The sequence below is a fragment of the Pristiophorus japonicus genome, chromosome 7 (genome assembly GCF_044704955.1).
Source record: "Pristiophorus japonicus isolate sPriJap1 chromosome 7, sPriJap1.hap1, whole genome shotgun sequence".
Lineage (NCBI taxonomy): Eukaryota > Metazoa > Chordata > Chondrichthyes > Pristiophoridae > Pristiophorus > Pristiophorus japonicus.
This window is the reverse complement of record NC_091983.1, coordinates 126,936,437-126,953,119: the sequence shown is the minus strand read 5'-3', so window position 1 is coordinate 126,953,119 and position 16,683 is coordinate 126,936,437. Positions and strand designations below refer to the sequence as shown.

Sequence of the window (16,683 nt, the reverse complement as noted above, 5' to 3'; positions counted from 1 at the left end):
GGAGGTGCAATGATACCTGGGTGTCATGGTTCATCAGTCATTGAAAGTTGGCATGCAGGTAGAGCAGGTGGTGAAGAAGGCATATGGTATGTTAGCCTTCATAGCTAGGGGATTTGAGTATAGGAGCAGGGAGGTGTTACTGCAGTTGCACAGTGTCTTGGTGAGGCCTCATCTGGAACATTGTGTTCAGTTTTGGTCTCCTAATCTGAGGAAGGACATTCTTGCTATTGAGGGAGTGCAGCGAAGGTTCACCAGACTGATTCCCGGGATGGCAGGACTGACATATGAGGAGAGACTGGATCAACTGGGCCTTTATACATTGGAGTTTAGAAGGATGAGAGGGGATCTCATAGAAACATATAAAATTCTGATGGGATGGGACAGGTTAGATGCGGGTAGAATGTTCCCGATTTTGGGGAAATCCAGAACCAGGGGACATAGTTTTAGGATAAGGGGTAGGCCATTTAGGACTGAGATGAGGAGAAACTTCTTCACTCAGAGAGTTGTTAACCTGTGGAATTCCCTGCCGCAGAGAGTTGTTGATGCCAGTTCATTGGATATATTCAAGAGGGAGTTAGATATGGCCCTTACGGCTAAGGGGATCAAGGGGTATGGAGAGAAAGCAGGAAAGGGGTACAGAGGGAATGATCAGCCATGATCTTATTGAATGGTGGTGCAGGCTCAAAGGGCCGAATGACCTACTCCTGCACCGATTTTCTATGTTTCTATATTCAAAAGGGTGTTAGATGTGGCCCTTAAGGCTAAAGGGATCAAGGGGTATGGAGAGAAAGCAGGAATGGGGTATTAAAGTTGCAAAAATGATCAGCCATGATCATATTGAATGGTGGTGCAGCCTCGAAGGGCCGAATGGCCTAGTTCAGCACCTATTTTCCATGTTTCTTCGTACCTACCGTTTGGGGTAGAACAGCCTCCACGCAGCGATCCTTCCCCCTGCTGGCGCCGACTTTGATCGACTCCCACCCGCACCAATTTGGCAGTTCAGTGGGCGGGAGACAACTTGCGCTACTTGGCCGCCAGAGGATGTTAGTGGGCGGTTCCAGGAGGTAGTCCCCTCCCACCAGCTCCAGCCCAAGTGGAAAATGGCAATAAGAGGGGAAAACGGCAGCAAAACTTGGCGGCAGTCGGTGGCAGCAGGCGGTAAGGCCACCAACATCGGGGCCATAGTCTCTCTCAAATTAGCAGCCACTAAGTATAGCATGAACATCTCTAATACTTGCATTTATATGGTATCTTTTCACATCTCTTAGAAACATCTTAAAGTGCCCCATTCCATGAATTATTATGAAGTCCAGCAGCCATTCTGTGCTCGCAATGAAACAGAAACTTTTTATTTTTATTTATAGCACTGGTTCAGGGAATAATATTGGCCAAAACCTGGGAGAACTACCTACTATTCTTTGAATTCTGCTATGAGATCATTAATATCCATTTGAACAGGAAGATGAATCTTGGTTTAATTTCACATTTAAAGAATGACACTGTTGGCAATCTAGATAATGTGCTCAAATCATGGGATGAAGGCTAAGACATATACAAGGCAGAGACATCCTGCATGACAGACTGAATCTGTAGTTGTGTGACAAAAGCAGTTTTACAAAGCCATGAATATACAAAAGATGATAATTCTCATATACCTGCCAAATAATTGTTTACAAGTCCTCAACAATTTCCCAATACAGAATGTAAAAAAATTAGTATATTTAAAATAATTTCTAAGCTTAATATATTTTAAATTATTCATAAGTGCATAATATCTCAGACATTTTGCAATAAAATGGGAGTCATAAATCACCAGATAAGGGGCCCAAGTTTCCACATGATTTGCGCCTGATTTTTTAGGAGCAACTGGTGGAAAACGGACTATCTTAGAAATCGCAATTCTCCACATTTTTTTTTCTGCAGTTCTAGTCAGGTAGAACAGTTCTACTTTGGAACAGAATTTTTTCTTCAAAAGGGGGCGTGTCCGGCCACTGACGCCTGATTTGAAAGTTTCCACAGTGAAAACGTACTCCAAACTAAGTTAGAATGGAGCAAGTGAAGATTTTTGTAGAACTGAAAAAACCTGTTCTACACATTAAAAAAATCAGGCGCAGGTTACAAATTAGGCGTCCAGAACGAGGTGGGGGGGGGTGGGGGGGGAAAGGAAGTCATTAAATTCTATAATAAATCCTTATTTATACTTATACAAATATTATACAAATAAATCCAACCTGAATAAACATTTATAAGCAAAGAAAAGATTAAATAAACCATCTTCCTACCTGTGTGAAAATGCTTCAGGCAGGCCTTTCGGGACCGAAGGCTGAACGGGCCGGCCCGAGACTTCGGGCAGGGCCCATCCCCAGCACCAGATTTACAGGTAGGTGGCGTTGGGTTGGGTTGGGTCAGGTCGGGGAGGGGAGGGGAGGTTCGGGTCGGGGGGGGGGGAGAGAGAGGGGGGGGGAGAGAGAGGGAGGGAGGAGGGAGAGAGAGAGAGAGAGAGAGGGGGGGGGGGGCGGAGGGAGAGAGAGAGAGAGAGGGAGGGGGGAGGGAGAGAGGTCAGGTCGGATCCAGTCCGGGAGCGGGAGTCGGGTCGGGTCCAGTCGGGGAGCGGGAACAGGAGCGTGGGTCGGGTCGGGTCCAGTCGGGGAGCGGGAACAGGAACGCGGGTAGGGTCCAGTCGGGGGGGCGGGGAGCGGGAACAGGAGCGCGGGTCGAGTCGGATCAGTCGGTGGGGGGGCGCGGGTGTCGGGTCTGGTCCGGAGGCATGGGGGGGGGTGTCGGGTCTGGTCTGGTCTGGAGGCGGGGGGGGGGGGAGCGGGTGTCGGGTCTGGTCTGGTCTGGAGGCGGGGGGGGGGGGGGGGAGCGGGTGTCGGGTCTGGTCCAGAGGCCGGGGGGGGGGGGGGGAGAGCGGGTGTCGTGTCTGGTCTGGTCCGGAGGCGGGGGGGAGCGGGTGTCGGGTCTGGTCCGGAAGCAGGGGAGGAGCGGGTGTCGGGTCTGGTCTGGTCCGGAGGCGGGGGGGGCCGGGAGCGGGTGTCGGGTCTGGTCAGGGGGGGGGGAAGCCGGAGCTGGCCGTGGGAGGAGCCTTATTCACGCAGCCCCAGTGAGGCCATTCAGCCAGGGCTAGGGGCTGCGTGCTTCGGGCCCCTCCCACACAGTTCGGCGCCTGGAGCTACTGCACTTGCGTGCCCACTGTAGCGCGCATGTGCAGAGGTCCCGGCACTGTTTTCAGCGCAGGGACCTGGCTCCGCCCCCCCCCCCACAGCTCGTGCTGGCTGCGCCGAGGGCCAGAGGACCTGCAAGTAGGTGGAGAATACCGAGGATTTTTTTAGGCGCACTTTGTGCCGCGAAAAACGGGCGTCCAGTTCGGGACTGCGCCGTTCTAGGCGCGTGTGGAAACTTGGGCCCAAGAAGTCAATTATCTAATTTGGAAATAGACTAATAAGCCCTGTTGGAATAATTGAACATCTCTGTGTTTGTAAAAAAAAATTCAAATGACCAAAATGAGTTTCTAGTAGCTTCATTTCTGAAAGAACCAAGAGCTTACAGAGACAAAGTCACTTACAAACTTGGTATAAATCCAATAAAATGTTAAATTAGAAGTAATAAATTGCTGTACAAGCATAAATAAATGCAAGTTAAGTAGTTCACAACTAGCATGTCCAATTTTTTAAAAGAAAAATCATTAATGTCAATGCAAATTATATGATCTAATTATTTATAGGCCAATTAATGTAATAAGAAGTGCACACGGGCCAATTTTGGGGTATAGAAACATAGAAACATAGAAAATAGGTGCAGGAGTAGGCCATCCGGCCCTTCTAGCCTGCACCGCCATTCAATGAGTTCATGGCTGAACATTTAACTTCAGTACCCCATTCCTGCTTTCTCGCCATACCCCTTGATCCCCCGAGTAGTAAGGACCTCATCTAACTCCTTTTTGAATATATTTAGTGAATTGGCCTCAACAACTTTCTGTGGTAGAGAATTCCACAGGTTCACCACTCTCTGGGTGAAGAAGTTCCTCCGCATCTCGGTCCTAAATGGCTTACCCCTTATCCTTAGACTGTGACCTCTGGTTCTGGACTTCCCCAACATTGGGAACATTCTTCCTGCATCTAACCTGTCTAACCCCGTCAGAATTTTATATGTTTCTATGAGGTCCCCTCTCATTCTTCTGAACTCCAGTGAATACAAGCCCAGTTGATCCAGTCTTTCTTGATAGGTCAGTCCCGCCATCCCGGGAATCAGTCTGGTGAACCTTCGCTGCACTCCCTCAATAGCAAGAATGTCCTTCCTCAGGTTAGGAGACCAAAACTGTACACAATACTCCAGGTGTGGCCTCACCAATGCCCTGTACAACTGTAGCAACACCTCCCTGCCCCTGTACTCAAATCCCCTTGCTATGAAGGCCAACATGCCATTTGCTTTCTTAACCGCCTGCTGCACCTGCATGCCAACCTTCAATGACTGATGTACCATGACACCCAGGTCTCTTTGCACCTCCCCTTTTCCTAATCTGTCACCATTCAGATAATAGTCTGTCTCTCTGTTTTTACCACCAAAGTGGATAACCTCACATTTATCCACATTATACTTCATCTGCCATGCATTTGCCCACTCACCTAACCTATCCAAGTCACTCTGCAGCCTCACAGCATCCTCCTCGCAGCTCACACTGCCACCCAACTTAGTGTCATCCGCAAATTTGGAGATACTACATTTAATCCCCTCATCTAAATCATTAATGTACAGTGTAAACAGCTGGGGCCCCAGCACAGAACCTTGCGGTACCCCACTAGTCACTGCCTGCCATTCTGAAAAGTACCCATTTACTCCTACTCTTTGCTTCCTGTCTGACAACCAGTTCTCAATCCATGTCAGTACACTACCCCCAATCCCATGTGCTCTAACTTTGCACATCAATCTCTTGTGTGGGACCTTGTCGAACGCCTTCTGAAAGTCCAAATATACCACATCAACTGGTTCTCCCTTATCCACTCTACTGGAAACATCCTCAAAAAATTCTAGAAGATTTGTCAAGCATGATTTCCCTTTCACAAATCCATGCTGACTTGGACCTATCATGTCACCTCTTTCCAAATGCACTGCTATGACATCCTTAATAATTGATTCCATCATTTTACCCACTACCGATGTCAGGCTGACAGGTCTATAATTCCCTGTTTTCTCTCTCCCTCCTTTTTTAAAAAGTGGGGTTACATTGGCTACCCTCCACTCCATAGGAACTGATCCAGAGTCAATGGAATGTTGGAAAATGACTGTCAACACATCCACTATTTCCAAGGCCACCTCCTTAAGTACTCTGGGATGCAGTCCATCAGGCCCTGGGGATTTATCGGCCTTCAATCCCATCAATTTCCCCAACACAATTTCCCGGCTAATAAGGATTTCCCTCAGTTCCTCCTCCTTACTAGACCCCCCGACCCCTTTTATAACCGGAAGGTTGTTCGTGTCCTCCTTCGTGAATACCGAACCAAAGTACTTGTTCAATTGGTCCGCCATTTCTTTGTTCCCCGTTATGACTTCCCCTGATTCTGACTGCAGAGGACCTACGTTTGTCTTTACTAACCTTTTTCTCTTTACATATCTATAGAAACTTTTGCAATCCGTCTTAATGTTCCCTGCAAGCTTCTTCTCATACTCCATTTTCCCTGCCCTAATCAAACCCTTTGTCCTCCTCTGCTGAGTTCTAAATTTCTCCCAGTCCCCAGGTAATTCTATGTTGGCCGAGAGGAAGTTCTTGTGAAGTTTGGTTAAAATCCAACGAAGCAGGGGATGGGTCGACAAAGTAGAGCAACTGAATATAGGTTCCACAATTTCCAGCACAGAATTCATAATCTTATCCATGCCATCAGGGAAGACCCAGAATGAAGAACATAAGAAATAGGAGCAGGAGTAAGTCATTTCGCCCCTCGAGCCTGCTCCGCCATTCAGTAAGAGCATGGTTGAAGTTCTACCTCAACTCCCTCAGTATCCAAAATTATAGCGACCTCTGCCTTGAATATATTCAACAACTGAGCATCCACAGCCCTCTGGGGCTGATAATCCCAAAGATTCACAAACCTTTCAGTGAAGAAAACTCTCATCTCAGTCCTAAATGGCTGACCTCTTATTCTGAGACTGTGACCCCTGGTTCTAGACTCCCCAGCCAGGGGAGAAATCTTCCCTGCATCTACCCTGTCAAGCCTTGTAAGAATATTGTACATTTCAATGAGATCACCTCTCATTCTTCTAAACTCTCGAGAATATAGGCCGAGTCTACTCAATCTCTCCTCATAGAACAATCCCCCCATCCCAGGAATCAGCCTGGTGAACTTTTGTTGCACTCCCTCAATGGCAAGTATATCCTTCCTTAAGCAAGGCGACCAAAACTTTACATAGTACTCCAGGTGTGGTCTCATGAAGGCCCTACATATTTGCCGAAGACTTCTTTACTCTTAAACTCCAATCCGTTTGTAATAATGGCTAACATACCATTTGCTTTCATAATTGCTTGCTGTACCGACATGTTAATTTTAAAGGACACCCAGGTACCTCGGAAAACCAACAATTCCCAATCTCTCGCCATTTAAAAATATTCTGCTCTTCTATTTTTCTTCACATTTCTCCATATTATATTCCACCTGACATGTTCCTGCCCACTCAATTAACCTGTCTATATCCCTTTGCAGAATCTTTGTGTCCTCATCACAACTTACTTTCCCACCTAGTTTTGTATTGTCAGCAAATTGGATACATTACATTGGGTCGCCTCATCTAAATCATTGATATAAATGTAAATAGCTGTGGCCCAAACACTGATCCTTGTCATATCCCACTAGTTACAGCCTGCAACCCGAAAATGACTCGTTTATTCTTACTCTCTGTTTTCTGTCCATGAACCAATTCACTCAAGCCATGCTAATATATTACCTCCAGTTCCATGAGTCCTAGTTTTTTTGTACTAGCCTCTTGTGTGGCACTTTACTGAATACTCTTTGAATATCCAAATATACTACAATGCACTGGATCCTCCTATTTTACCTGCTAGTTACAACCTTAAAAAACTTTAAGGCTGGGCATATTCCTTACAAGGTAAAAGGGGATAAGATTTTCAACAAATGAGTCTCCCTAAATTATATTTGATCATCGGTGCCAAACAGAACCAAGAAATAGATGTATAGCAGCAATGGGCACACTGAATGGCCATAAGGGAAGGAAATAATATTTTAAGATAAAAATAATCTAATGTAAAAAAAATCACTTTTGCGTTGCTTATATAACTTAATGGTCACAGAAACATCGGAATACAAAAGACATTCTCTGTTAAGATAATTATTATATTTAAACTAAATCACTTTGAATAACATCACTGAGTAGCACGGTGTCTAGACCAATTAGTTGTGCTGTTGAATAATAGTACATGATGTGCAAGCTGTTTTAATACATTTTTTTTTAAAACGCTGAATGGAACAATGAACTAACCAACCTGCTGTCTGCGCAGCTCAATAGCCCGATCTAATTCCATTCTCGCAGCTGCCATTTCCTGTTGATGGTTTTGTCTCAGCTGGTCCATGGCTACAGAATGCTCATAGTTGAGATCCGAGCACAAAGAGGCTAGAAAAGACCATACAATATAGCATCAGCATTTGCAAAAATTTCATAATGTATTCCTAGGTTGTTGACCAAATATATAAACTGTAGAGGAAATACTTTTATAAGAGAAAGGAAAATAAGATCAACTATGCTACTGGTATCCCATAATATAATTAAAAAACTGTCTTGCCATAAGCAAAAATTTTAGAATTTAAAAATGATTAACAATGTAGTATCTATCTCGAGTTTAAACATTTTTATGAATATTCACATGTTAAAAATTATGAGAATGCTGGGATAATACTTATTTGCTGTTATTAAGGCTTTTGTCCTGGCCTTCGCTACAAAACCAAAATTAAAATCCCAAATTGATTTAGAGATCTTACAGCAGAAAATACACACAATCAGCATTAACATTTCAGATAACAGTATCAGTATTAAGAAATGAAAAAAATGCTAAAAATTGTGAGTGGTTTTGATAAGGTAAATAGAGAAAAACTACTTTCACTGGTAGGCGGTTAGGTAACTCGAGGGAACAAATTTAAGATCATGACCAAAAGAACAAAGACAGGGGTAAGGAGAATTTTTTTATATACAAAAGGATGTTAGGGCACAGAATGCCTGTAGTAGCAAGAAATTAATCAGGGAAAAATTAAGTTAATAAAGTTAAAATCTTAAGCAAAGAAAGGCTGAAAGAAAGGCTTAATGTGTTCATGGTGGAATAGCTGAGTTCTGCAGCCAGTAACTAACAGTTACTGCCTTCTCCATCTGAAACAAAGAACAAAGGTTCTCATAATGGGTTAGGACTGAGGTCAGAGAGTTCTCGAGGAGATAACATCTCCTGAGAACATATGCCTAAGAACAAACCAACAGCTATACAAGACAAAATGGAGACAGCTCATAAAATAATAAACTGGACGGGCCACCTCGAGGTAGACGAGAAAACAGGAGACAAGGTCTCTTTGAAATGAAATTATCCAGCTGTATTTATCAAGGACACCAGTATTAGAATCCATGCCTGGGAAAGAAGTTCACAAAAATGTAACACGTAACACATAAGTGCCGCCCAGCTAAATTTTCTGTAACTGAATGTACCAATGAAATCCTTAGAATTGTATATACCAATTAAATCATTAGAAATTGAATGTACCAATGAAATTACTGTAACTATATTGACCAATATATTAGTGGTAGGTGGACGGGGACTTGTGGCAAATAACCAATGGAACACTGCCCCGCGTAGTTTCATGATTTTGTATGTATTTGACTGAACTTTGAGTGTATAAAATGTAGCAGCCCAGGCTGTTCCTTGAGACCAGTGTGGATTGCATCCAATAACAGTACTGATGCGACCGAGTCTCCCTTGATCGATCAGGTTTAAATAAACAACTCTTTTCTCTATATACAGACCTTGTGTTGAGTGTTAAAAATGGCGTCCGTAGTGCCTATTTCCCTCTGTAAGGCCCTGAAAAAGCAACTATTTTTGAGCACTCTTTTGGGCCTTGCATCGGTCCAGCAAAGTGCATGCTAAGTGCTGAAACTTGGGATGGGCCTTGTGTGGGCGATCATCTCGGCGATCAAAGTGGAAAATTAGGGGCCTGTTTTTCCGGCGATATTTTGTGCCTAGTCTCCACTTTTTGCTCAAAAAGGGCGATAGAGGTCCGTTTTGGGCAATAGATGGGCGATGTGAAGTGGAAAGTCTAGCCCAATAAACCTATCCTTTGTGCATTTCCTAGCTCCGGAATGAGATAAAGAAAGAAGGGAAATTGTAATGCCTTTAAAAAAGCCTGCGTGGGTCTCTCAAGTCGACGGGCTGGGAAGATACGCCCCCGTTTTCCTTTGTATAAAATCTTATGTTAAATGACGTGAAAGCTTCTAGCTCAGTAAAAAGAGTTTTAAATAAAAGATTGGCAGTACAATATTTGAATTGGGATTTTGAGATACTTCAGGTGATTCTCTGTGATAAACATTTTGGTTGTATTGGAAAATCTTGGTTTTGGAAACCTTTTTAATAAAAGTACACATCTGTGTAACTCTACCTCAACTACTATGTCAGAAGCTGAAGCTTAAAAAGATGTAATTTATGAGGTACTGCATCACAAAATATATCTTGAAGTTACAGAGCAAAAGATTTTCTACTAATGCTATTCCTACTTGGATTGGAGTTTTTAATGTTCAGCTTCTAAAACAGAAGTTAGGCACACAATTATAAAACAAGTACTTTGCATTCTGTGATCTGTGAATCATTTAGAAACTATAAGCATAAATGAGAATTCCAATATTTAAAAAAATAGTATTACAATATTTGACATTTTTTTATCCAAAAATAAATACAAATACTACAAAAGGGGAGCAGAAATTAGGATGGGAACAGTGAAGAGTTAATTTTGTTGTGAAGGTTTCAAGTGCCATTGGTTAAGAACAGACACAACAAAATACTGAGATACATTTATTAAAAAAAAGAAAACGAAAAAGTTTGGAAACAATCTAGAAATGCCATTTGAGGAAGATGAGGATTTGTCACTTCAGGAGGCAAGGTCATCGAACATGACGGCCGGATAAAACGACTATTGGATGCTGCTGATAATGCTGCCCAAGAGGCGGCTACGTCTGCCGAAGTAGAAGTAGAACCAGTCTGCAGCTTTACTACAGAAGACGACATAAACATAGTAAAGTTGCATGCAGATGTAAGTGATAGAGAAAGAATGGAAAAGAAAGGGAGGAATACTAGGTATGGATTCAGTATGGAGGAAGGACAGAAAGGTGCTGGCCCCGTCCTGTATACAGATAGATTTCATGGGGCCACTGCCAAATTCTCGAGGACGAAAGTACTGTTTGGCAATTATAGATTTGTTTACTCAGTGGGTGGAAGCCTTTGCAATTCAGAATTGCACAGCCACCACTATAGCACGGATCCGAGCAGAAATGGTAATTCCCAGCTGGGGGGATACCCACCCAAATTGACTCGGATCAAGGAACTCATTTCATGGGTCAAGTAATGAAAGAAACTTGTAGAATATTCGGTATTAAGCAGAAGTTTCACATCCCATATCACCCCCAGAGTTCAGGGATGGTAGAGAGAATGAATCGGACCCTTAAAACCACCCTGAGCAAGGCAATATAGGAAACAGGGCAGGCATGGACTGAACTCCTACCGACAATATTAATGAGGCTGCGTGCCACACCAAACAGAACCACGGAATTAACCCCGTATGAATTAATGACCGGACGCGCAGAGGTTACCAGAAGGAATAGTGACAGGAGCAGCCGACTTAGGCCCCCTACGAGACAGAATCAGAAGATATGTGAGGGAATTGAGTGAGCAGGTGAAAGGTTGGCAACAGGAGGTCCGAGAAAGGCAGAAGGAGGACGAAAGCGGTGAGACAACTGCCTCAGCTATAATCCCTGAGGTGGGGACGAAGGTAATGGTTAAGGAAGTGACAAATAAACCAGGATTCGCACCTAGGTGGAGCGGACCATCTGAGGTATTAATTAGTGGACATACGTGCGTTTGCATGAATATGAAAGGAAGGGGCCGATGGAAACACTGGTCCCAGCTGAAAGAATATAAGGGTATGGCAGATGGCGGAACCTAGGGTAATCCCAGTAATACGCTCCTTAAGATACACTTTAGAGTATAAGGAGTGGAAGGACGAACTGACAGATGGACTTTTTAGAGGATTAGGATTTATATTTGCAATATTAGGGATACAGGCCATAATAAAATGGATCTGGAAAAGGGCACATGCCCGGAGAAACGGTGCAAACAATCGGAGAAATGGCGCAAACAATCCGGTTGAAATAGAAATGATAAGAATTTAACCCCTGGGATGCCAGACTATAATCTCTCAACAGAAAAAGAATGTGGCTCGTTGCAAAGATCCTGACAGGCGCCTCAATCCTCACTAGCCTGGGAGAAACTACCAGGACACTAACACAGGAACAACCAACTGAGGAACAGCAAGGCGTATATTACATGGATTCGACTGAATTTTGAGTGTATAAAATGTAGCAGCCCAGGCTGTTCCATGAGACCGGTGTGGATTGCATCCAGTAACAGTACTGATGCGACCGAGTCCCCCTTGATCGATCAGGTTTAAATAAACAACTCTTTTCTCTATATACAGACCTTTTGTTGAGTGTTATATTTTTAATACTCCACAACAATGCCTACCAGAAATTAGTGATGGAAGCAGAATTTAGAATAGTTTTCAAAAGGGAAGTGGATAAATATTTGAAAAATAAAAGTTTGAAAAATAGTAGGAAAGGGCAGGAGAATGGGATTAAGTGGATAGCTCATTTGTGTGATGGGCTAAATGGCCATCTTCTGAGCTGTAAAATTCTATGATTTTAGTGATGGATAGAGGTTAAGGGCCTAGAAATTAGCTGATGTAATGCGCGTTGCACAAGGGTAAGATGTGTGCCTAATATGGCTGAAATATAGGCATCCAGGGCCCGTGCTTGAAACTGGTGTGCTCCTCCCAACTGCACAGCTGTACCCTCTCCCTCCCGATCACCACCCTCATCTGTCAGGCCCTACCCGAGGGTCAATGCTGATGATGCAGTGGCCCAAAATTTAAATCTGCTTTGCCGATCTAATTTACTGAGGTCTGAAGACCAATATTGAGTGTGCCTCAGACCTACATGTTCAGGTGCAGGGATCGATCCCTGTGCCCAGTTTGCACCTGCAGGCCAGCACTGTCCAATTTCAACACCATATTTATTTACATTTGTACATTATTTATCTTGTGTGTAGGTCATTACAGTACGCAGAGGAGAGAAGGGAAACAAGACAGCAGTGCCAATGACTACTAGTAATATTTAACATAATGGGGGGGAAAATTGCAGTTGGAGGCTTCCTCCGTATGAACGCCTCTGACCTGAAAAAAATCGACGCAAGTACCCGGAGGAACATAGGATTCTGGTCGGAGACCTAGATTTGCTACGCAGCACATGGGGAGATGTCTTTCATGTACGTAGGGAACTCAGTTTGTACGAGTTCCCATTACTATCAATGAGAAAAACCCGTAAAACACCGAAACACAGCATAATAAATAAATAAACCACCTCACATATTTAAAATTAATTGAAATTAAATGTAAAATGTTTTAGAAAAAAAATAAATTTTTGGGAATTAAAAAAAGTGTGTTTTAATAGGGTTAAAAATAAACTTACCTTAATGGTCAGGGTTTTTCATATAAAAATGAGTGCTTAAATTACATTTTTGTATGTTTGAAGATGTTACGCTGGCAAAAGTAAAACTTTGTAGGACATTTGCTGGGCATGAGTTGGGAAAATGGCCCAATCTCTCCCGCACGGATGTCCTTCTCACGGGGATGTAGAAGATCTGTCAAGAGAAATTGTGACAGATCAGAAAAGCCAGTTTTTGGCGCATGCACATAGTGTCCTGAAACCGGCTTTTGCGAGGTCTCGCCGGGCCTGTGCGCACTCCGTACGAACCCGGCGAGGCCATAATTTTCGGCCTATTAATATAGAAATATTTTTTTGTTATGTAGTGATTGTTATGCATCTGGACTTGTATATACTCTGTACAGCCACCAGAGGGCTCATTCCCCGGAGTCCCAAGGGATCTCATAATCCCTTGGGAGCACAGGGTATTTAAGAGTGCTTCACAGGTTGGAGAGGCACTCTGGAGACCTGCAATAAAAGATTAAGGTCACACATTACTTTGAGCTCACAGTGTTCAGTCTGACTCTTTCTCCATACACTACAACTGGCGATGAGATACCAACAGCGAACCCAAAGATGCAAAGAACAGTGGGCATCCTGGAGAAATTCTCGGAGGGAGGTGATTGGGAAACTTTTGTGGAGCGACTCGACCAATACTTCGTGGCCAACGAGCTAGATGGGGAAGAGAGCACTGCCAAACGAATGGCGATCCTCCTCACCATCTGTGGAGCACCAACGTATGGCCTCATGAAGAATCTGCTCACTCCAGCGAAGGCCACGGAGAAATCGTATGACGATCTGTGCACACTGGTCTGAGAGCATTTGAACCCGAAGGAAAGCGTTCTGATGGCGAGGTACCGGTTCGACACCTACAAAAGATCTGAAGGCCAGGAAGTGGCAAGTTATGTTGCCGAGCTAAGACGTCTTGCAGGACATTGCGAAATTGAAGGACGTTTGGAGCACATGCTCAGAGACTTTTTCGTACTTGGCATTGGCCACAAAATCATACTTCGCAAACTTTTGACTGTAGAGACCCCAACCTTGAGCAAGGCCATAGCAATAGCCCAGGCATTCATTGCCACCAGTGACAGTACTAAGCAAATCTCTCAGCACACAATTGCTGCTACAAGTACTGTGAACAAAGTGATGTTGTTTTCGAATCGTAACGGACAGGGCAGGTCACACATACCTGCAGCTACACGTCTGCAGATGTCTCAGAGTCCACCATCAAGGGTGATGAATGCAAGGCGATTAACACCTTGTTGGTGCTGCGGGGGTGATCATCGTTTCCATTCATGCTGATTCAAAGGATACATTTGCAAGGGCTGTGGAACAATGGGACACCTCCAACGAGTATGCAGGCGAGCTGCTAGGCCTGCTAAACCTGCAAACCACCACGTTGCAGAGGAGGACAGACCCACAGAGGATCACGTCAAAACAGAACCTCTGATAAAGGAGGCAGAGGTACATGGGGTGCACACATTCACCACGTATTGTTCCCTGATAATGCTGAAGGTTGAACTAAATGGACTTTCGGTGTCAATGGAGCTGGACACGGGCGCAAGCCAGTCCATCATGGGCAAAAAGACTTTCGAAAGGTTGTGGTGCAACAAGGCCTCAAGGACAGTCTAAACTCCAATTCGCACGAAACTAAGAACTTACACAAAAGAATTGATTCCTGTAATCGGCAGTGCTACCGTAAAGGTCTCCTACGATGGAGCGGTGCACAAGCTATCACTCTGGGTGGTACCGGGCGATGGTCCCACGCTGCTCGGCAGGAGCTGGCTGGTAAAGATACGCTGAAACTGGGACGACATCCGAGCGCTATCGCCTGCTTACGACACTTCGTGTGCACAGGTCTTAAACAAATTTCCTTAGCTGTTCGAACCAGGCATCGGAAAATTCCAAGGATCAAAAGTGCAGATCCACCTAATTCCGGGTGTGCGACCCATCCATCACAAGGCGAGAGCAGTACTGTACATGATGAGAGAAAGGGTAGAAATCGAACTCGACCGGTTACAAAGAGAGGGCATAATCCCACCGATTGAGTTTAGTGAGTGGGCCAGTCCTATTGTCCCAATCCTCAAGGAAGACGGCACCGTCAGAATCTGTGGCGATTACAAAGTAACTATCAATCGTTTCTCCCTGCAGGACCAATACCGACTTCCAAAAGCTGACGACCTCTTTGTGATGCTGGCAGGAGGAAAGACGTTCACGAAGCTGGATCTGACCTCAGCCTACATGACGCAGGAACTGGAGGAATCATCGAAGGCCCTCACCTGCATCAACATGCACAAAGGTCTTTTTGTTTATAACAGATGCCCGTTTGGAATCCGATCAGCGGCGGCGATATTCCAGAGAAACATGGAAAGTTTTCTGAAGTCGGTCCCACACACCGTGATCTTCCAGGACGACATCTTGGTCACAGTTCGGAATACAGTCGAGCATCTGCAGAACCTGGAGGAGGTTCTTAGTCGACTCAACCGCATGGGGCACAGGTTAAAATGCTCGAAGTGCGTTTTCCTACCGCCTGAAGTGGAGTTCTTGAAAAGGAGGATTGCGGCGGACGGCATCAGGCCCACCAACGCGAAGACGGAGGCAATCGAGAACGCACTGAGGCCAGAGAACGTGTTGGAGCTGCGGTCGTTCCTGGGACTCTTGAACTACTTTGGTAACTTCTTACCGGGTCTCAATACCCTACCAGAACCACTATATGTCTTACTACGAAAAGGGGGTGAATGGGTTTGGGGCAAAAGCCAAGAAAATGCCTTTGTAAAAGCGAGAAAATTGTTATGGTCAAACAAATTGCTTGTGTTGTATGATCCATGTAAGCAGTTGGTACTAGTATAGAAACATAGAAACATAGAAAATAGGTGCAGGAGTAGGCCATTCAGCCCTTCTAGCCTGCACCGCCATTCAATGAGTTCATGGCTGAACATGCAACTTCAATACCCCATTCCTGCTTTCTCGCCATACCCCTTGATCCCCCTAGTAGTAAGGACGTCATCTAACTCCCTTTTGAATATATTTAGTGAATTGGCCTCAACTACTTTCTGTGGTAGAGAATTCCACAGGTTCACCACTCTCTGGGTGAAGAAGTTTCTCCTCATCTTGGTCCTAAATGGCTTACCCCTTATCCTTAGACTGTGACCCCTGGTTCTGGACTTCCCCAACATTGGGAACATTCTTCCTGCATCTAACCTGTCTAAACCCGTCAGAATTTTAAACGTTTCTATGAGATCCCCTCTCATTCTTCTGAACTCCAGTTGATCCAGTCTTTCTTGATAGGTCAGTCCCACCATCCCGGGAATCAGTCTGGTGAATCTTCGCTGCACTCCCTCAATAGCAAGAATGTCCTTCCTCAAGTTAGGAGACCAAAACTGTACACAATACTCCAGGTGTGGCCTCACCAAGGCCCTGTACAACTGTAGTAACACCTCCCTGCCCCTGTACTCAAATCCCCTCGCTATGAAGGCTAACATGCCATTTGCTTTCTTAACCGCCTGCTGTACCTGCATGCCAACCTTCAATGACTGATGTACCATGACACCCAGGTCTCGTTGCACCTCCCCTTTTCCTAATCTGTCACCATTCAGATAATAGTCTGTGTCTCTGTTTTTACCACCAAAGTGGATAACCTCACATTTATCCACATTATACTTCATCTGCCATGCATTTGCCCACTCACCTAATCTATCCAAATCACTCTGCAGCCTCATAGCATCCTCCTCGCAGCTCACACTGCCACCCAACTTAGTGTCATCCGCAAATTTGGAGAAACATTTAATCCCCTCGTCTAAATCATTAATGTACAGTGTAAACAGCTGAGGCCCCAGCACAGAACCTTGCGGTACCCCACTAGTCACTGCCTGCCATTCTGAAAAGTACCCATTT

General features: G+C 44.6%; 1 protein-coding gene across 1 annotated transcript in view; it reads right to left on the bottom strand.

The window, feature by feature from the left end:
- The window catches only part of fam184ab (family with sequence similarity 184 member Ab), a 119,036-nt gene that overhangs the window by 16,993 nt on the left and 85,360 nt on the right, over positions 1–16,683 (bottom strand). Inside the window, exon 7 of the mRNA XM_070884215.1 lies at positions 7,493–7,620. Coding sequence (XP_070740316.1) covers positions 7,493–7,620 — 128 coding nt within the window. The remainder of the gene's footprint in view (positions 1–7,492; positions 7,621–16,683) is intronic.